Here is a 22,772-nt window from a genome sequence, read left to right as displayed (position 1 = left end):
AAGTGGGCTGCAGGCTTTTGGAAAAGGAAACTGAGATATCTCTCTCTCTAGCTTCCTGAGGTGTCTCTGTGCAGTGCTGCTTTCTGAAGAGCACTTCCTTTGGTCTCTAGCCATCCTTTCTGTGGGAGAGGCCCACGAGTCCTGCTTCAGTCTGCAACAGTGAGAGCAATTACTGTAGCCAGGCAAGGGCCTGCAAACCTCACTAGTTTTACATCATCATCATCATCTTCTTCTTCATTTGCTGCTTCCAGACACTTTTTTTACTGGACTCCTTTCATCTTTTCTCCACCACTGCCTCTGTTTTAGTTCTTCACTGATTTGAAGGCAGTAAGAGAGAAAGACTCAGCTTTGCTATAGGGCCCCAGCTGCCAATGTTTGCCATTCATGGAGCTGTCAACTCGAGGTTGCATTCCCAATTTCAGGGGAGTGAGCAGTTCTCCCCCTCGCCACCAGCCTCAGCCTGCTAGTGACATTACAAGAGCTTTGGATTAACACAGGCAACTTTGTTGAATCTGTTTGGCTGTTCATGTTCCCCACACTTGCTCTTTCCTCATTTAGCTCCCTGATGGAGCGAGATGACTAAACCCCTTGTGGCAACGGGTGCTTTGGTTTACAGTGTCTGAAAGGGGATAGATTGTGCCTTTAGCCATAGCCCTGAGCAAGGTGTACCTGCACTGTGCTACTCCTGGAAGCACCCTCAAGTCACAATTCCCTTGCTGATTCCCCTTTGCTCTGGAGAGAGCGTCAGTAGGTGCTGGTCTGTACCAGAGTCAAATTACAACCCTTCGTTGCTGGCTCAGTGTGTCAGGGCATATATCTCTAAGGTTCCACCAACTGAGAGTGGGAGTAAGCAGGCATGTTTCTCCTCCTACGCCTGCATCCAAGGTCCTAGTAGCCCAACCAGAAGTGTGAGGGGTGGATGGGTCTGGCATCTGTTTGCAGGGGCACACCCCAAATCCCAAGGCATGATACAGGGGCACTTTTATTGACATATTCCTGTACTGTACTAGAAAAGAAAAGATTAAGTTTCCCTGGAGGAGCTGGAATAACTTCCCTGTGGATGTAAAAAGCTTGAAATGGGCCCTGTGGGTGGGAGGGAGGGTAGGCTTTGCCATAATGAACTGCTTGTAGTCAATAAGCCTTTTCCTAGTAGCCTATCTGGACTAGAACACCTCAGGCCCTGCTTGACAGAAAACAGGGGTCTTGTAGCTTTCCCCACGCCGGCTCTGAATGTCTCTAGAGAGCAGCTCCAGTGAAGCAGCACAGCGGTCTCTCAACTAAAGTATTCATTTTCCTTGGCCACATGTCTCCTTCCCCAATATACTGTAACGAATCCACCTGCTGCACACGTACAACACGGATGTTAATACCTGAGTCACATTGTATCGTGGACAGAACCCAGTACGGGCTACTCCAAAATCAGAAGTCTCTACTATCTGAGCTATAGGAGCTCTGTTTAGACTTCACTTTGGGCCTGATTCTGGTCTCGCTTAAATGACTGTTAATCAGGAATGAATCCACGGCAGTAAGCAAAGGGTATCAAACTAGTGTAAGATCTGAACTGGGGCCTTTCCCTTCAGGAGGCCAGCTGGCAAGGGCCCCAAAACTTTCTATTAGCCAAAACTTTCCAGCCGACTGGCACCATATACAAATGTGATCTGTCCCTTTTGAAACCTGTAAATGCATTTAACTTTGGCCCAGAGAAAACAGACAAGTATGTGGGTGGGTGTGGCAGGGGAATTGCTGTTTCCGAGATGTTGTCATGCTCCTATATACATTTTTAAAAAGGAGGTGGGTGTGTGGAAGGGAGATTTGGACAGAGATTTTTGGCTATTGACTATTATTATTTAATCATTTTATTGCAGTAAGGGCTAAAGGGCTCAAGCACGGGCAGGCCCCAATGTGCTAAGGGCCTCAGAGATAATGTAAATTTCAGCCCCTGCCCCAGAGAGTTTACAATCTACAAGAAGATTTAACAACAATGGATGAGACACCAAAAGAGGTTTGGGGGTATGTAGCGGTGGTTACCCGCTCCTGCTTTGAGAGGTTTAAAAAGTGGCCTGAGAGGGCTTGAAAGCTGCAGGTCTACAAGCTGGCCTGATTGGGGAAGTGGCCGCAGCTGGGCCACACCCTAATCAGGCCACAGCTGGCCTGTATAAAAATGGCCAGGAAAGCCAGGAATGAACAGTCTCCCTTTGGCTGTAAAGGGAGAAGGGACTGGCTGCAGGGAGCTAGACACAGGCTACCTGAGTGGAGTAGGGCTGGGGAAAGACAGAGGAGCTGGGGAGCTCCTGCCTGGAAATCATCAGGCTCTGGCCTAGCATAAGGCCAAGAGGTACTGGGGGTTGCAGGGGGCAGCCCGGGGTAGGCAAAGACAGCAGGTCCAAACCCCTTTGCCTATGAGGAGTGACCGATGCTGCAGTTTGCCCCAGTGAACAGGGACTGTAGATGGAGACTGGGCAGTAGCCATATACTGAGGTAAAGTGGGGATAGTGGGTTGAGGGTTCCTCAGAGAGAAGAGACCCAGATTGGTGGGGTACTGCCAGGGGGCAGCACCCCAGTTAAAAGGGCACTGAGGTCCAGGGAGGGACATGAGGACAGGTGACTCACCAGCCTGCAGAGGTGCTCCTAGCTGGAATGAGCTAATTCCCAGAAGTCACCAGCAGAAGGTGCCACAGGAGTGAGTCCATACATCTACAGGATAGGAGAGGATGGGGTTTAAAAAAAAAAAGGGATGTTTTAGCTCAGACTAGTGTTCTGTGTGATTCTCAGCTGAGCAGTAGCTGTAGTCAGTTCTTAAGGCAAATATTGTGCTAGAATAAAATAAATCTGGAGTTATTTTCCCATTGTGAATCACTGAGCACATATGCTCAGAGGCATTCCATCTAGGTTTTAGCCTGCAGACTGTGTATGTCTGCAGCAGGCAAAAATACCTTGCAAAGTCCTCAACTGGTACTTAGTAGAGTATTTTAGGACTGCTACAATTTGGCAGGAGACCAGTAATAGCTCGTTTTAGACAGTCTGCAGGGGACACATTTACAAAAGAGATCAATCTGACAGATGCATGGTCTCCGTATTAGGCCAGGGAGCAAGGAATTGCTGAATTCTGAATCTGACCCTTTCTATCAGTTTGAGCTGTGTGTGTAGATCTATTACATGCACAAAAGTACAGTAGCAGAATACTAAGGTTGCAAAGTCAAGCACTCAAAAGTTAGGAAATGCCAAAATAAAGGTTGCCTATGCACGTTAATTTGGCCTCTTTGTGCATGTGCTTTATGATGTGTGCTTTATGACACATCCTTCAATACAATGTTATCTGTTTTGTTTTTTTCTTCCCACAGAAGTCTTGCCTCATTCAGTGCACAGGAAGGACAGTGCTCCTGTTAATGATCAGTTATTTGATATTTTTATTTATTGTCATGGTTCAGTGTGTGGTCTTGGCCTTACTTATTTACTGTAAACTATTCAAAATCTGCTTTGAAGACAGAATTATTCATTTCCTCATGGATTTTTCTATGGTGCTCATCTGAATACTTCAAACCCCTGTGAGGTGGGGGTGTGGCACTATCCCCATTTTACAGATGGGAGACTGAAGCACAGAGTCATTAGGGTCAAAAATATCCATTAATTTTATGTGCCCAATTTGAGACACCCAAAACCTTATTTTTCAAAGGGCGAGGCATTATATAGCACTTTCAGCTGTAAGTACTCAGCACTTCTGCAGATCAGCCCCTGAGTAACAGGTAGGGTACCCAGGAAATGAGGAACTTACAATTAGTGACCGCTTGTGAGAAGCCGGTTTCAGTGACTTGCCCAGCATTACATAGGAACTCTGTGCCAGGGGCAGAGAGAGAATCATATTCTCAAGGGCAGCATTCAATGGCATTGACCATGAGACTGTCCTTTGTCTTCCTGCAGTCTTCTGCCACATTTCCTACACACTTTCCAACTTCTGAAACTACTGAGGCAGCGGCCTGACAAACAGCCTCATTACACAGCCCTGATTCATCCCCAGAGCAGGTCCAGCTGGTTTTACGCACAAGTTGTGAGGGTAGGGAGCATTCACAATCTGGTCAGCTCTAGGAGGAATGAAAGGCTCATGTGTGCTGAATGAGGATGGAATCTTTGGAGACTTCAGCTGTTAAACTCTAGCAGGTATCAACTGAGCATGTGCAAGGTGTGATTTTTTTTCCAAAGCCTTTTCATTCACAGATTTTCTCAGGGATGGCAAAAGGCACATGGTAAATCTCAAGTCTCTGCTCCAAAGCAGGAAAGTACCAGAGCTATTCAAAGAAGAGGTCACCAGAATTTCTCAACATGGGCAAAACAACATATTTTCCCTAGTCTGATCCTAAGAAATGACAGTTTGGCTGAAATTTTTCCAAAAATAAATAAATACATAAAAACAGGCTGAGGCAGATACCTGGCATGGAAAATGTCAGTCTAAATGGCTAAAGTTTGGCAAAGTTATAAACATCTGAAAAATGGTCTTATAATGTGAAGCGTCAGACAACTTTAATAATAGGTAGTGTTACCAGCTCCACTGTAAAATGTATATGTAAAAGAGTGAGGGGGGTAATGACTGATACTTAATACTTCACAGGGATGAATTAGATCCCTAGATATTACTGTTAAACTCCTGTGGGTGCCCTGAAGTTGTGTTACAAAGACTCACCACGAGTCTTTGTAACTGCATCATACACACATAACATAATGACAGTAAAATACAAGAAGAGGGCTAATAGCAGGGATCTGATGAGATAGTGGCTTTGTGCATCTTGGCTAACACTTACATTCCCAATTTTAGATGGACTGTACCCCAGATTAATTTCATGCCCTCTTTAACACATCTACAGTAGCGATAGCACGTCACCCCCCGTCTGTCTGTCAGCATCCAGTTCACTTATCACCCTCCACACCTTTCTTACAGCTCTAAAGATGATTGTTTTCCCCTGAATCAGTGGCTTTCTGGCTGTGAGACTCTGGAATCTATCAATGCTTCTTCTAATCCATCTGGGTTAGACCTGATTAAACTGGGATTTATTCTCTTGAATCACTTAGGCCCTTCTGAAAATTTTACCCAAGGTCTTGTAGAGAGAGGCCTGCGCATATTCCTGGGGGCCTTTAGACAGCAAAGATGGACATTTTCAGGATCCCAAAGTGACTGGGATACCAGTGTTGTTGTTTGAGGATGTAAGTGAAATGCTAGTGCTCCTTTGTGTATTAGAATTAACCAGGAGTAAGTAGTTCTTCCTACTATTATTCATATTACAGTAGAACTTGGAGGACCCAGCAGGGCTGGCTCTAACTTCTTTGCGCGGTCCGCCGTAACAACCCCCCCTGCCCCCGAGCACCACAATGCCCTACCAAAACAACTCCCCGAGTGCCACCCTGCCATGCTGTAACAACCCCCCTGAGTGCCGCGTCACCCTGCTGTAACACCCCCCCCCGAGCGCCACCCTGCCCCGCCAAAACAACCCCCCAGGTGCTGCACCACTGAAACCGCCCCCCCGAGCGCTGCACTGCCCCGCCCCGCCAAAACAAACAACCCACGAGCACTGCCCGGCCAAAACAAACAAAAAAAACCCTTGAGCGCCGCCCCGCCGAACCAAAAAAAAAAAAAAAAAAAAGGAGCGCTGCCCCTCCACCCGAAAATTGGCTGTCCCTTACAAGGAGCCGCCCCAAGCACATGCTTGGTCGGCTGGTGCCTGGAGCCGGCCCTGGGCCCCAGTCATGATCAGGGCACTGTTATGCTAGAGGATACCTGCTCCCTGCTCTGAAGGGTTTATAGTCTAACTTGAGACAGGAAACCATCATTAAATATAATAAACAAGAGAAAGGAGGAAGGACTGGAAAAATAGTGTTCAGATAAGGCAACAGTGCATTCATTGATAGTTCTGAGTCACTTGAAGGTCACTCCGCTCTCCATTTCTCCTTTATAAATAAATGAAGTCAGCTGTCTCTGGCTGCCGTTCATTCCAGTCCTTGCTGCTTGGCTGACTTCTTGTAGGCATCCCAGCAGAAGTTGGTCTTGAGAATGCATTTGGAAGGGATCAGTCATTATGGGCCCATCTTTACTCTAGTACAGACTTTCCGAAGTTCTGCATTTGCTGCAATGCATGGAGCTTCTGATATAACCCACATCAAAGTCCATAGAAGTCTTTTCATTTCATTTTGTGGGCTACGGATCAGGCCTGTAATGCCTTAGATATTCCATAGATGCTATCAGAAGAATCTTTTAGAAAGCTTCAAACAAAGGTATGTGGAGATGCAGACTGATAAAAATTCTCTCCTCCACCTCTCTTTTACTTAGTCCACTTCCTGCTCAGCAGCAATAATTTAGATAATTAAATTGCCTTGTTGAGCAGTCTGTACACACACACACAACAAGCCAGCTATACTGAGATGCAGAATTTATTAATCTGCTATATTATTTTTCTGAAGTGCTATATAATTAGACATCATGCTTCCACCTCAGGCTAACCTCTTCTTTAGAGATGGATACTGAAGCCATTCATTAGGGTGACAACGCAAAATCATGTTATGAATGCAGAGTACTTGGGACGTTAAATTTACATGGCCCGTTGTCACATTTAGTGGCACAGGAGTAATGGGATGAAATTAAGCAATGAATAAAAAACTGGACTGAGCAGCAAGAGGAATGTTTCAATTTATGTGATCTGTTATATTGTCCCAACCCAGCAAATGTGCAAGGACCTTGAACATGTCATACAACCATGTCCATAACTAGGCCTGTTCCTTATATTTCACCCTGAATAATTGATCTTTGCAGCATCCGTGTGTGATCTGTGTACATTTGCTGCTATCAAGTGGAAATAGTCTTCAGCGAAATAGTGGAAATCCCATCACTCAAATCATTGAAACTGGTCAATGTACTAGAAAATATCTGGTAGGAAATAATGGAATAGATGGGCTAATCGGTGTTTTTCCATCTCTAACTTCTGCAGTGTTTCCGATATGTCTTAAAGTTTGCCATAAAAGCAGAAGCAGGAAGGCCCTGAATTAAACTATCTTGAATTTAAGTACCTTCTACTAGTTATACAGAATAATCTGCTGCCCGGCTGTACCCTTTATATCCGTTTTTTGCATCTGTCCTCTTATCTTCCCTTTTTCAAACATCATTTTTCAAGTAACAGCTTTTTGAATATACAGGTCAGCTTTCCCTCTTTCCCGCCAGTTTTCTACCAGTGTAACTCCATTGACTCCTGTGGATTTGCTTCTGCATTTCACTGATGTGACATTGTAGTAAGCTTCTTCAGAGAGCTAGATTTGTGACTTGCAGGAGATACCTGTGGTGCTTCAGGGCCAGCCTGCCAGAAAGGGTGGGAGGCTCTTCTCTCATTGCATTTTCCTTGGATATTTTTTTAAAGCTATTGGGAGAAAGGCCATAATGTGCTGAATGAACTGATATCAAGGGACCATTGACACTAGTTCTAACAGAAATAAACACATTATAAAATACAGGTCTGTCACATCTTACGCTGGGGTTACGTTCCGCAGTCAGCGCGTAAAGCAAAAATTGCTTATAGTCAAAATAACATTGAGTGTAATGGTGGGCGGAATCGCCCGCACTACAGGTACAGTATTAAAATTGTTATTTTTCTTTTTTTGTGTGTTTGTTTTTGCTGACCGCGTAAAGCTGAAATCGCGCATGTTAAATGCGTGTAAGATGCGACAGACCTGTACAACAAAAATAGAGACGTACACAAGCAACTTAATTCAGCTCTGGATCTGCTCTTTCCCAATGTTTTCTGGGTTGCAGTGTCAGGGCTCCATTTCTAGCATACACCAGGAAGCCCTATCCAAAGAACTTGGGTGTAACCTTGGACAGAGGCTTGACTTTTAAAGCTCATCTGGAAAAGATATGTCCAAAGGTAAAAGGACAGACTAGACTTGCCTGAAAACTCGCAGGTACAGGGGTACCGATGTGGGCACACTTTGAACAATAACTTTAGCACTGATTCTGATACTCGACTGCTGGACTTTATGCACCAGTCTGGTTGAGCAGCTCACATACCAAATTTCTGGCACTGTGATGACAGTCATAACTGGACCATTGTAATCAACACCATTCAGTGGTTGCCTCCACCCAAAATCTAGAGAGAGGCAGACACAGCCCAGGAGTATCACTGAACTTTGGCCAGCCTGGATTTACCAATTAACGAGGATCTCCAGAACCTTCCGAAGACCTGTCTGAAATCTTGCAAGCCTAAAGCTTTTAAAACTTTGTCATTCAATGCTGAGGCTCATTGGAAAGAACTCAGAGATCATGCTAATATCCCAGAGACACATTTAATTGCTAACTCCACAAAAGTATTTCCAGCTTTCAAACTACCCTGGAAACAATGGTCAGTGTTGAACCAATTTCAGAGAATCACGTGATAGATGCTGTCATCTCTCTCACCTCTGGAACATGAGACAACTTGCAATGTGACTATAGACACAGAGATGAATTAAGCTTTTGTGGGACTGTGGGCCAGAGCAAGTGGGGGCCCCTCCCCACCTTTTCCACCTGCAGTGCCCTCCCCCCCTCCGCTGGGGAAATGGGGTTGGAGTGCGAGGGCTTGCTCCACCCCACCCCCTGCCCAGTGCTCCTGCCAGGAAGCAGGGTGTGGGTGGGGGGCTTCCCCTGCTCCCCAGCAGGAGAGCCAGGCAGGTGGAGTGGGACATGCCCTGACCCTGCTCCCCAGCAGGATCACCAGGCGGGCAGAGCGGGCCAAGACCCTGCATCCCCACTCCACTCCCTGGCAGGAGTGCTGGGCAGTCAGGTGGAGAGGGTTGGGGTGTGGGGGCACTCACTTTTCTGGGGCCCCTGGGCATAGGCCCTACTGGCCCAGTGGTTAATCTGCCACTGTATAGACACCATTCACAAACTTTGGACTATATTGTAAATCGATGCCCACTTCGATTGTTTACCAGCCGCCTCTCAGACTCACACCAAGAAACTTCTGGAGCTACCTACTCACTAGCTCACTAACGTGGACATGGTTATATGAACATTGCTAATCATTTTTCTTTGCCATACAGAAGAGGAGGAAGAAGAAGCTCCTGCTCTTGGATCTCTCCAAAACTAAAACTTTCCCATCTCTGCCATGCACCTCTTTATCCCTCTGTCTAGGAAGGGCCTGAGAGGGGAAAAAATGACTTTTCACTGTAACATCAGAGTCAGCAAATTCTGACTTTAGTAAACTAAAATGGGAAGTGACCTCCACTGTAGAAAACCCCTCACTGAAAATATCTTGCCTCCAACTTTGCTATATTAGTATATGTGGAAGTGTAACTTTATTGATATAAATAATCCTATTGACTTCAGTGTGACAGACCACTCAAAATAAAGTAACACATGTATATAAAAGTTTGCTGGATCAGGGACTCAGTTAATTCCTCCATATATAAAACAGACAATAGGATATATTTTCGCACAATTAACTCTCTCTACTCAAGTAAGGCCCAGGTTTAGAACAAAAAGGGTTTTGAGCTATGTAAGTATATTGAATAGTCACAGCACCTGCCTAGATTTGGAGCAGGTGTTCTGGTTTTGATTCCCACTATTTTTTCCCCTTGACATAAAAATCTATTTTGAAATATCTTTTAAGATTCATGAAGTGGCACTTAGTTCTTCAAATGTTTAGCAGGGAGGAATCCCCAGATCCCATCTCCCATCTTTGTCTTTAATTTACATAAAACAGAATTCTCAAGCCTAGTCATGTATGATTTTTGGCAGGTATGATGGTCCGCTGGAAGTGAAAGACTCTTACATGCTATATGAGTCACATAACTTATGAGGAGAGGCTGAGGGAACTGGGCTTGTTTAGCCTGCAGAAGAGAAGACTGAGGTGGGATTTGATAGCAGCATTCAACTACTTGAAGAGAGGTTCCAAAGAGGATGGAGCTGGGCTGTTCTCAGTGGTGGCAGATGACAGAACAAGGAGCAATGGTCTCAAGTTGCAGTGGGGGAGGTTTAGGTTGGATATTAGGAAACACTATTTCACTAGGAGGGTGGTAAAGCACTGGAATGGGTTACCTAGGGAAGTGGTAGAATCTCCATCCTTAGAGGTTTTTAAGGCCTGGCTTGATAAAGCCCTGGCTGAGATGATTTAGTTGGGGATTGGTCCTGCTTTGAGCAGGGAGTTGGACTAGATGACCTCCTATGTCTCTTCCAACCCTGATATTCTATGAATACCAGAGTTTTCAAATGTTAAAAAATTGGGCTGAAAACTCCTATAGCCATTTTCAATTTCATTGGCTCTCAGCCTTCTGAAAGAGACTGACTGATTGGAATTTCAGTCATTGGGTTATCCAAAAGTACACTCTTACTATAGGTGTACAAGCTATTTCAATTCAGTTATCACAATGCACCCTTCTCTAGTGCCAGCGTTTCGGAGCCTCGCTGTGCCATAGTGACACCTGCTGGAAAAATTCTGAACACCACCACCATCTGGCCTCGAGGCTGCAACCAGCAAGGATAACTCTTGCATTAATAACATTCACCAGCATGTTTCATTTGGGATCCTTCAGATTCCAGTCACCAGCTAATTCATGCAGGTTCTTGAGCATTTACATTTCAGGTGTCTGATGAGAAAGAGCAATTCTCTTTTATTGCATTTATTTTCTGATACGCTGTCACCTCTAATATGTCATTTCTAATGAGTGTAGGAGGATGTGTGAGAATCATTGCTTCTCCATGCCCATAAGTGATACCAGCTATTGGATATACAGTGCAAAATTCTTCTTGCAGTTACATAGGTGTAATGAGTTATAGCTGTACAAATGGGCTCTTAGATTTTACTTCCTCTAACCCCTATGGGGGGAGGGATAGCTCAGTGGTTTGAGCATTGGTCTGCTAAACCTAGGATTATGAGCTCAATCCTTGAGGGGGCTACTGAGGGAACTGGAGCAAAAATCTGTCCAGGGATTGGCCCTGCTTTGAGCAGGGGGTTGGACTAAATGATCTCCTGAGATCCCTTCCAACCCTGATAGTCTATATTATGTCTTCATTGACTTTAGAGGGACATTGATCTATCTTGACAAAGCTTAGACCTGCCAATATTATTTTTAAGAATAGTCTTGGCACCTCTACAACTTTTTTGATATGTGTTTTTCACCAAAACAAATGGTTCAAAGAGGAAGAGAAATAGTTCAGTACTCAGGATCAATGCTACAATAATAAACCAGCATGCACAGCCCATCACTTAAGTGTCGCAATCTCTCAACAGGCAATCAATGTGCATGAACGCGATGGAGGAAACAACAATTCAGTGAGGAAAGAAACCTGAGTCTCTGTACATTAATGAGGAAAACATGGTTTTAGAAGCTTTGAGAGTATCTTTTAAAATGTTTCCTTAGACTGGAAGCACTTCAGAGTGGTGCTGTCTGCCTATATGTGGGTGGACAACACCAAGTACGCTGTAAGCCCTACTGTAAATCAAACAATTATAAGTAGCACAGTTCAAGATTCACTAAATGTGTTTTCAATTAAAAAAACATGGAGCTGGCCCAGTATTAGAAACTTTACCAAATCCAGTTGAATTTCTAGTTTGTATCAAAATCAGGTGAGTTTTCAGTGGTTTCATCTAAACTAAATCAAAATAAGCCACCCTTAAACCAAATTAAGATTGTCTGTGCAGTAGTTTACACTGATTTTAACCTAATTGGTGTAAAATAACATTTCTGGGCCTGGTCTGTACTTAAAAGTTAAGTTGACATAGCAATGTCAGTTAGGGGTATGAAAAATCCACTCCCCTGACCAATGTAGCTATGCTGACCTAAGCCCCAGTGTAGACACAGCTATGTCGATGGAAGAATGCTTCTGTTGACATAGCTACCATTGCTCAGGGAGTTGGTATTACTAGAAAAAACGCCTTCCATCAGTGTAGGCTCCATCTACACTATGGTTTTTGCTGGCTTAGCTACGATGACATTGCCAAGCCAGTATAGTCTCCATAGTGTAGACATACCCTAAGTTAAAATGGTGCAACCGTCTCATGTAGATAAGGCCAAAGGTACCTGATGGTGAGGCATGAAAAGTACTCAATATTATTACCTCCCAGCAGTTCTGATGTCTAAGAACTCAAAGTGGTCACTAGTAAGATAGCAACAGACTGTGTATGACCCACGGTAAACATATCTCTGACCTGAGTTGTGTGCCTCCTAAGGTGGATGCATGAGAGGCTCAAGTGAGGAAAGGGTTCCAGTCTGATGCATTGATTGTGCTGCTGCTGACGGGCTCACTTAAACTAAAATAATCTAGTAATCTCTCCTTTTCAGACAACTCAGGCTGCTCTGCGTTGGCAAGAGCCTGAGAAAAGACCTTTGCTTTTGAAAAGTGGGTGAACTCCTTGCCTCTTCGTCTGGGTACAGCCCTTGCCTATTCAAGTCAAACGAGAGCCAGAGGAGACGACCCTAAATGTGCAGTTCCTAGACCTTGTATTGTTGCTTTTGTTTCCACCCCAGTCTTGTGCTTCTGTTAGTTAATAATCACTCTTCAATTTCCTCTTTTTTTCCTAGGAAAGGGATGGATTTATAGACCATTTCTCACCACGGCAAAGAGGTGAGCGTGTCTGAGAAGAAGGGAGATATGCCCCTCATGGGAAGATATCGAGTTCCTTACATCTTGATTCTTCTTGCGCTCCTCTGGGGTGGAGAAAGAATTTGGGCACAAAGAGCAGGTATGTGTTGATGCTCCTGGGACAACCGAATATTGAAAATCTACCTAGATTTTTACTTTGCTTGGGGCATTACACGTGTAGAAAAAACTAGCACTGCACCCATCCTTACAAATATAGTAAGCAGACCTCAAGGAGAAGGGATAGCTTACTGCTGCAAAAAATCTGGGCTTAATTAGAATCCTGTAACCACTACAGGACCAGGACCTAGCAGAGTTAGTTCAGACCTTCAGTCTTGCAGGCTAGACTGAGTTGCATGCAATTTACTCTGTGCGGTCATGATCCAAACGCTACCGAAGGCAGTATCAGTGTTTCCATTGACTTCAATGGGCTTTGAATCAGACCTTCGGAATCGTTCAGATGAGACCTTAAAAACTCAGATATGCTGGCCTTTTCCACAAGAGATGGGGCCCTCTGGAGTCCTTAGCTAATTTTATACTAAAATGAGAGTAAACCATCGCCATCCCCCTCTAACACAGTAGCAGGCTGCTCTCGGTGTATGAACTATAGATCAGGGTTTCTGAAACACAGGTCGCCACTTGTGTAGGGAAAGCGCCTGGCAGGCCGGTGTGTTTACCTGCCCTGTCTGCAGGTGTGGCCGATCGCGGCTTCCACTGGCTGCAGATCGCTGCTCCGGGCCAATGGGAGCTGCTGGAAGCGGTGCAGGCCAAGGGACAGCAATTCGCGGCTAATGGGAGCCACGATCGGCTGGTCCTGCTGACACGGGCAGGTAAACATACCGGCCCGGCCCGCCAGGGGCTTTCCCTGTACAAGCAGTGACCCCTGTTTGAGAAACCCTGGGATAGATGCAGTTTGTGCAATACCCTGGGGTGAAAGATGCTATATAAATGTAAACTTTTATCATTGAATGAGCAAATAATTAGTAAAAAAAAGTATAAACATCATCTCTTTTTCTGTCTGCAAATCGCCCACAAACAGGTTATGATGGTAACAAACTTACTGGTTTGTTGAGCAAAGAATTTCAGTATTAATTCTGGGCCTGTAGTTTGTCTGTGAGCTGTTTTGCTTGGAGATGGGTCACATGGAAAGATTCTGTTTGCTGACTGGATGGCCCCTCACCCTTAAAATCATGTTTCCATTGGTCATGTTTCCTGTTAATAATCCCCACCATTTCTTTCAAATGAGTTGTCTCTGCCAGTAAACGGTTTTGTTAGAATAGTCTTAGAAACAAGGAAAAGATTCTCTGTGCAGTGGAGAGGAATGTGTTTAAAGATCTGGGCCAATGTTCACTGGAAACCTTTTGCAGCATTTCCTTTGCTCTGTCAAGTATATAAACAAAGAATCACTGAACCATGAAGGATTAGCCTTGTTAAACACAGGGTTTTCTTGTATTAATTCCTGAATAAACCTCACTGTCTTTACCCCAACAACCTTGTTTTGTGGACAGTCACCCCTGAATGGAGAAGGGATTCCTTCTCTCTGCTCTATATGGTTTTAAATTACACTTACTATCACCTGCTGAGATGTGGTAAAAGAAGGAACATGCACAGACATTGCTGAATATGTTTAAATCTTTTGTGTTCCTCAGTTAACTCTGCTTAACCCCTTTTTGTCCAGACAGAATAGGTTAATGATGCTGGACTTTTCCCGTAGCCTTTAGAGCTGAGGACCAGTTTGGTTGAACTTTACAGTTAAATGACACACAACGTCTGTCTATTGTGCAGGGAATGGAGCAGAATTAAACTCGGCATTCAGACTGACATACATGCACATAGCTTAATCGGTGTCTCACAGCATAGAACTCACATGTTCCAGACAGCATGCATCCTCAACTCATTTTGTGAGAGGTATATTATGTTTGTCTGCTCACATAACGATTGATTGATGGCTGTTCAGTGTTCCAGGCAAGCCTAGATAGACTTAGCCTGTTGAATGGCTGGGTGTATCAGCTAAACAGTTTTGGCAGGGCGGTCATTCATACGGCTCCAGGAATGTGCATGCTGCTGTACAGAGATGATGTTCCATAAAATGTTCATGGTCAACAGCAGCAGAATAACAGGTTTCCGAGTAGCAGCCGTGTTAGTCTGTATCAGCAAAAAGAACAGGAGTACTTGTGGCATCTTAGAGACTAACAAATTTATTTGAGCATAAGCTTTCATGGGCATTCATCTGCAAAGGGGTTAACACTAGTGATGGGTGACTCTCGCAAGGGCTTGTTCAGATAAGCACAGTGTGTAAACACTCTACCCTCTATTGTGCAATCCTGGGAGCTATCTTCTTTCCCTCCAAACACCGCTTTTCCAGCCCTGAAATAGGATCCTACCACAAATCATCTTCATGTGTCTGGGCAACCTCCCAGTAGAGTTGGCTTCACTGGGATAGCTGAGTGGCATATCTTCCCGCCCCCCACCTTTAGCAGATCTGCACTCCTCCAAGACTCCCATCACCAAGCAGGAGCACAGAGCGTATTGCCCAGATGACTCCTGAAGATGACTGGCTGCTCCCAAAGCTAATCTGTAATCTATGATTATCAGAGCAGGGAATAGAACCTCTGCAGGACCAGCAGACTGAACTCAGGAAGGGTTTCAGACAGTTTTTGTTTTGTTTTAACCACATCACCCTTCCTTAGGTGACACACGCTAATAAGAGTTGTCAAGGCAGATTCCCTACTCTGGCACTTCTAGCACAGAAGGTGGGGGCCCGCAAGGATTCTAAAAATTTATACTGGCCACTCCAGACTTGTATTAAACAAGGTTACAGCTTTTCTTTGACCTTGGGTGGGTAGATGCTGCCACCACCCAAGTGCAGAGCCCCTTTGACAGCCCAGGAAGGTGCACTTGGAAATTCTTTCCTGTGGGGTGCCCTCAAGCCCTTTCACACACACCCTCTGGGGAAGAGCTGAAGGCAGGGAAAGGAAATCAGCTGTTGCCACCAGCTAATTAAACAACATGTCACAAACCTCTTAAGACACAAAAATCCAATTCTGTCCTTAAAAAAATATAAATTTTATTAATTAAAAAAGAAAGAAAATGCATCTGGGAACTCAGCTATTGCTAGATTTTAAAAGAGCAATTACAAGGATTAAGCATCAAGAATAATGTTCTTGAGGTCCAGCTTAAAGGTTACAAGCATAACAAAAGCAGCAGGATTAGCACAGAGGAATCTACAAGCCATAAAGAAATAAAAAGGATAAGCCTAATCACATCTTCCTAGACATTTCCTGATCTACTTACATATCTGGGATTTTAAATGAGTAGTTTCTAGGTATGATACTGATGATTTTTTCATACCTGGCCCAAGCTTCTTATAGCATAGCTTTGATCTGTCTGCCTCTTCCCAGGAGAACAACAACAGACCGACAAAAAGGGAATCATTTTTCAATTTTAAAAAGTTCTGGTCTTCCCATTGGCTATCTTGGTCAGGTGCCCACTCACATCCTTTTACCTATCCATAACAGTGAGACTTTTTAACCCTTTACAGGTAAAGCAAGCAGAGAATAGCTACTAAGAGGGATTTTATAGCTACTGGCTGGCTGGGTGTCCATAAAAGGGAGCTATCTTCCCCCCTTCATTTATCACAAGAGTTATGGGATGGTTTTCTAGCAGGCACTGGGTTGGGTACAGTAGCTGGGTGCAGGGCTCAACTACAGTGTCATTTGGTCTGAAGGCAGCTGATACAGCAGCATCTGTGGATCAGCAGGATACAGGAAAACCCTGGCCCCTTAGCTCTGACTCTACCGCCCGTACATCCCTCTATTCTGAGGTGCTCTTCCCATGGCAGGTTATTCTGGCTCTATGGGCCCATTTTGGCAGCAGTGCTGCACAAAGCAGTTGCAGCTCCCAGGAGGATCTGGGGCTATGACCTTCCCATTACAGTAAAATAAATGACATTTGTATAGCAGCTTTTGTCTCGAAGGATCACTTAGCCCTTGATGAACTCAGAAATACATAGGGTTTCATTAATTCATCACTGATGGGGACAGTTCCCACCGAGTGGCACATTCTGATTATACCTTGTGTCATCTGTCCTCTTCCACCAAACACTGGCCTTTTTGTGGTTATGTAGCATATTGGCTTTCAAATGCTCAGGCAAAGCAGGGAAAAGTAATAGGCTCTCCTTGATGGTGGCTGCGAAATATACTACCAGTCTGGCTTCCTGGTGCAAGAAAACGGCAATTAAAACATGTTGGCCTTTTGGATTACACAGACTTCAGATTATGAATATTTCAACTGGAGACAAGAGGCTGGTTTTGGGGGTAGGGAAATGCTTCCTTTGCAAAGGAACTGTACTTTGTTGTCAAGGAAGTCATGCTACTATTCAAGGAATCGTCCCTTAGTCAACATACACTGGCAAACAGAATAAGAATAAAAATAATCTTGTTATAAACTTGTCTCCCTGAGACATTGTGGAGAGGAAAATAGTTGCTTGTAGCAAAGCATAAATAAATTAACACTATCATTTGAGAGGGAACATGGAAGCTTCACTGTTCAAGGTCAAGGTTGGCACCGGCGTGGTCAAAACAGATGTCTTGACCCAACAATATCTTTTCAATGCGCTGCATGAGAAGTGGGAATGGTAAAGAGACTGCTGATGTTTTTAAAAGAGAAGAGCAGCCTCATATACATGCAGACAGTGTAGGCAAAAGGATTGTGTGGAGACAGAGCAAGCAGAACAGGAAAGGAGAGGGTTTGAATTCAAAGTAACAGTGGTGTCCTGATCTACTATAGATCTCCCAAAATTGATTCGGGGGAAATCACAGGAAAGAGAGACTGAAAATTTGTGCTCCCTCTTTGGGACAAAGAGATAGATGCCTCCAGCACAGAGTCAGTACACTGAATAGACATGACTAGAGAGGCTGAGGTATGTGTGATGATCCTCTTCCAGCTTCTCTTAGCAGTATCTTCCATTGCCCCTGCAGGTTGCAAGAATGTCCACTATGATCTTGTCTTCATCTTGGATACCTCTTCCAGTGTGGGTAAAGAAGATTTTGAGAAGGTCCGCCAGTGGGTGTCTAATCTGGTGGAGACCTTTGAGATCGGACCGGACAAGACCCGTGTAGGAGTGGTACGTTACAGTGACAGGCCAACCACAGAGTTTGACTTGGGAAGGTACCAAACTCGTGAGGAAATCAAAGAAGCTGCAAGGAACATTAAGTATTATGGGGGTAACACAAATACCGGGGATGCCCTCCGGTATATCAACACCTATAGCTTTTCCAAAGAGGCTGGTGGGAGGCCTAGTGACCCACCCATTAAGAAAGTGGCTATCCTTTTGACTGATGGAAGGAGCCAGGATTATGTCATGGATGCAGCCACTGCGGCACGTAAGGCTGGAATAAGGATCTTTGCTGTGGGAGTTGGTGAGGCCTTAAAGGAGGAATTGGATGAAATTGCTTCCGACCCTAAATCTGCCCACGTGTTCCACGTCTCTGATTACAATGCCATTGATAAAATACGAGGGAAACTGAGACGACGGCTCTGTGAAAGTAAGTACAGACATTGTAACTCTAACACACAGAGAATTGTAATAGGATAATCCTTGTGTGGCTGTAAAAGTCCTATACAGATGGTCCTTCGTTCTCATTTGTTTGTAACTCTGGGTCCTGTTCTCTTTCTCTCCCTCTCCATATTCATCCATTGATCCATCCATCCAACAGTGTCCTGAATTTTCCACTTTTTAAGAAGCCACTTTACTGTTGGTGGCAATCATGGTCTATTTACTTCTGGGTTGTATGGGCCAAAGCAACATTAAACAAGGGTCAACTTCCAGTGGGATCAAATCGGAGAGGAATAATATGTATATATTTCAGGAAATGGAAATTGTATATAAAAGTCAGTCTCTCTCTTTCTATCTAGATTCTATTTTTGTTTTGATTTGACTCATTTGTGCATTATGTGTTGGTCCACTGGAAACTATTTGATTTCTTACACTCTGTATCCAATGTATTCTTACATAGAATTGAAGTTTTATCTCGTCTGAATTTGGTCGCAGCATTCTATGCAGCCTATGTATATGGGTGGGGTCTGGTTCCTTACTGTGCTGTCATTAGATATTAGTATAGTAGAGTAGGGTTAATCCATCACTAGGCAGCAACACTGGAAATAACCATTCTGAAGCCAAATGAAATTTAACCTGAGTAAACATTTTGTGTGTGGTGTCCCAATGGAAACATTGCTGTGCCTGATATGCTCTTTTACCTTTTTTTTTTTTAATTAAAAGCCTTCTTTTAAGAAAAAAACAAAACAAACAAACAAACAAACAAACAAAAAACCCTCCGGGGACAGCATATCAGCTAATCTCACACACAATAGATTAAAAACACAGGATGTTTCCCTGGGCAAAAATCTTAATACACACAAAAATACCCAATTTGATAATTCCCTTAATGGCACCAAGACAAGTCACAAAAGAAAATAAACATAAATCTATTTTTTCCTTTCTAAAACTTACTACTCTGATAAGAGCTTGGTTCCTTGATCTTTTTCACTCCAGCTGAAACTGAAACTGACTAAACAAAGGAAAAACTTCCCTCCTTCCTTTTGAAACATCCTGTCCCCCCATTGGTTCCTCTGGTCAGGTGTCAGCTAAGCTAGGTGAACTTCTTAGCCCTTTCCAGGTAAAAGAGACATTAACCCTTAACTATCTGTTTATAACAGATGGTCTTATGCCTCTAGGGTTCCAGAGAGATGGGAACAGTTATCCTCTGCCATGTTGTATGTAACATTGGATATGCCCAGACAACATGCTGCAACTCTACATTTTGATGTACCCAGAGTGGCTTGATGTTACATTGAGATATGTACTAATTCCAGTAGAAAAGTTTCTTAAAACTAATGCTTGCAGTACATATTACCATTTGGGTCTCTCTCACCTTATCAAAGGAGTCATTTGCCCGTTTTACCAAGTGGAATGTTATCTTCTTATGGCATTCTGATTGCAGACTAGGCCCACAGTACATGTATGTAACACCTGCTTAATTAAAGCCCAGGGAATTATGAAAGGCCTATAGCTTTTCATCCTGAGGGCTGGGACTGACACTGCTCAGAACTATCTGCTTTCATCTGCAGGAATGACTTGAATGGGGAGAAAGGAAGCATCCTGAAGTGTGGATGAAGAGCAGGGGGTTAGCGTTATTAAACATGGGAACTTCTTGGGGGAGAAGTAGATTACTAAATTAGTGGGTTGATTCCTACATAAGACCAATGGGATCCAAACTGCTGGTAATGGCAGTTCGGAAGATCGAAGTGGGGACATTGTTAAAACTAGGAGCTAATTGGAACCATGTAACTGTCGGGGCCGGACACCAGTTGGACAATCAGATCTGCTAAAGACATCAAATGACAAAGTGAAATTAAGATTTCAAGAGTGTGTGATAGGACAGTGACTACTGATTGGGCTGGGGGAAGGGCAGTCAGGGTGTAAGGAGCAATGGCTGAATAATACAGCAAAGTTTCAGCAAACACAGGTCCATGCAAACCAACTCGGCTTGCCACGATGATGTATTGCCTCTTGCTGTGGCTGAACTGATCTTCCTTTTTTTTTTTTTTTTTTTTAATGAACGAAATATTTTGGGTCAGATTAGAGCTAAACCAAAAAAATCTCCCAATGGGCAGAGGAATTTCAGATTGAGAAAACTAGCGAGAGAGGCTGTGGAGGTATCACCAAAGGAGGCAGCAAGACAGAGATCAGATAGCTTTCTCAGGGTGATTAATGTAGAGGAGAACTGGTGTTTATAAGGGAAGGGTGTGGGGGCAGGACACATGCTTGGAATGAAAGAGAATGGTGGAGCTGTAACTTCTGCACTGTACTGGCCAACAAAGGCCATGGCTACACTTACAGTTTTGCAGCGCTGGTAGTTACAGCTGTATTCGTACAGCTGTGTAGGGCCAGCACTGCAGTGTGGCCACACTGACCGCTACTAGCACTGCAGTGTGGCCACATTTGCAGCACTTGCAGCGCTGTTGGGAGTGGTGCATTGTGGGCAGCTATCCCACAGAGCACCTCATCCCATTTTGGCGCTGTGGCTTGTGGGAAGGGGAAGGAAGTGTGCGGGTCTTTCCGCTTCCTGTTCCAACGCCCCGTAGTGCTTTGCTACACATTCCGAGCAGTTTGGCGGCATTGTGAGTCTACAGCGCGATTTCTGAGATTTCTGTTACAAATGGAGCCTGAGCTGCTGAGGACCTTGCTGATGAATGTTGCCAGAACATCACGCATGGCAGTGGAGCTATTCCTTCAGCTGCAAAGTGACAGTGAGGAGTCAGACGATGATATTGAAACGCCTGACGCTCAAGACACTCAATTGCTTGTGGCAGTAACAGACGTGCTTAGCACCGTGGAACGGCGCCTTTGGGCTCGGGAAACCAGAACTCAGTGGTGGGATCACATCATCCTGCAAGCATGGGATGACAAGCAGTGGCTGCAGAACTTTCGGATGAGAAAAGCCACTTTCATGGGACTGTGTGCTGAGCTCGCCCCTACCCTGCGGCGCAGGGACACGAGATTGAGAGCTGCCCTGCCAGTGGAGAAGCGGGTGGCTATTGCAATCTGGAAGCTGGCAACTCCAGACAGCTACCGATCTGTGGCGAACCAGTTTGGAGTAGGAAAGTCCACCGTTGGAATGGTGCTGATGCAAGTTTGCACAGCCATTAATCGCATCCTGTGACTCTGGGGAACCTGCAGAACATTGTGGATGGCTTTGCACAAATGGGTTTCCCTAACTGTGGAGGGGCAATAGATGGGACGCATATTCCTATTCTGTCCCCACCCCACCTGGCATCAGAGTACGTTAATCGCAAGGTGTATTTCTCCGTGGTTCTGCAAGCGCTTGTGGATCACCATGGGTGTTTCACTGACATTTACTCAGGATGGCCTGGAAAGGTGCATGATGCACACATCTTTTGGAACAGTGCCCTGTTCAGGAAGCTGAGGGCCGGGACTTTTTTCCCAGACCGCAAGATCACAGTAGGGGACGTCGAAATGCCCACTGTGATCCTTGGAGACCCCGCTTACCCCTTAATGCCATGGCTCATGAAACCGTTTACAGGGAAGCTTGACAGGAGCAAGGACCGGTTCAACTACAGGCTGAGCTGGTGCAGAATGACTGTGGAGTGTACTTTTGGCCGTTTGAAAGGGCGCTGGAGGTATCTTTATGGGAAGCTAGATTTGGGGGAAAGCAGCATCTCCGCTATTATATCCGCGTGCTGTAACCTCCATAATATTTGTGAAGGGAAGGGTGAAAGATTCAGTGAGGAATGGACTTCCGAGGTTCGACGCCTAGAGGATGAATTTGCACAGCCAGAGAGCAGGGCTACTAGAGAGGCCCAGGAAAGGGCTTCAAGGATTAGGGATGCCTTAAGGGAGCAATTTGATGCTGAGAGCCAACAGTAATGTTTGGTGCCTTTGCTGTGCTCCTTTCTACCTTGGGGTACAATAGTTACCACTTCCTGCAATAATAAAACGTATTGTAAAAGCCATAAAATCCTTTATTCAAAGTACAGTACATAAAAGGCCAGGGGGGTTAGGGTGGTGGACTGTACATTCAGAGGTTTGAATATGTCCTGTTTGGATTACTGTTCAATGTCTGCTGCACTTCAGGATTACTATGCTGCAGAGTAATGGGGGTGGAGTGCACAGGGTAAGAATTGTAGTTATCAGGGCTGGTAGGTGATCGTACAGGTGTTGGGAGCAGCTGGGGGTAATAAGAAACTGGCTGCTGGAGAAAGGTGTTTTGTGCAATACTGGGGAACAAGAAAGAGAGCTTTGGGAGGGGTGTGGGTTACCACGGTACAGATTTGCCTGCATGGCTACGAGAGACTCGAAAGAGTCAGTTTGGTGAGCCAGGAGGCTTATCAGGTGCTTTGAGGTTTTTTTGGTAGCCAATTCCTTTCTCCTGCTTTCTGTTTGCCTCCACTCATACATTTTCTCTCTCCATTCCTGCGTCTTCCTACTTTCTCTGTTGTAGTGATTCATTACTGCTTTGATCAACTCCTCTTTTGATTTTCTTGGATTTTTTCTCAAGTCCTGCAAGCGACGTGAGGGCGGTGATCCGGCTGCATTAGCCAAGGTCACTAAAAAAAACATAGATAGAAACATGTAATACACAGAGGCTACATTGTTTATTATCAC

At 44.7% G+C, this 22,772-nt stretch overlaps 1 protein-coding gene across 5 annotated transcripts in view; it reads left to right on the top strand.

Moving 5' to 3' along the window:
• COL22A1 (collagen type XXII alpha 1 chain) overlaps positions 1–22,772 on the top strand; it is a 372,600-nt gene that overhangs the window by 21,145 nt on the left and 328,683 nt on the right. For all 5 annotated transcript variants that reach the window (XM_050940514.1, XM_050940513.1, XM_050940511.1 and 2 more), the window contains exons 2-3: positions 12,529–12,689; positions 17,566–18,132. In XM_050940514.1, coding sequence (XP_050796471.1) covers positions 12,599–12,689; positions 17,566–18,132 — 658 coding nt within the window. In that variant the 5' untranslated portion in view covers positions 12,529–12,598. The remainder of the gene's footprint in view (positions 1–12,528; positions 12,690–17,565; positions 18,133–22,772) is intronic.

Source organism: Gopherus flavomarginatus, chromosome 2 (assembly GCF_025201925.1).
Source record: "Gopherus flavomarginatus isolate rGopFla2 chromosome 2, rGopFla2.mat.asm, whole genome shotgun sequence".
Classification (NCBI taxonomy): domain Eukaryota; kingdom Metazoa; phylum Chordata; order Testudines; family Testudinidae; genus Gopherus; species Gopherus flavomarginatus.
This window is presented reverse-complemented; position numbering and strand designations above follow the sequence as displayed.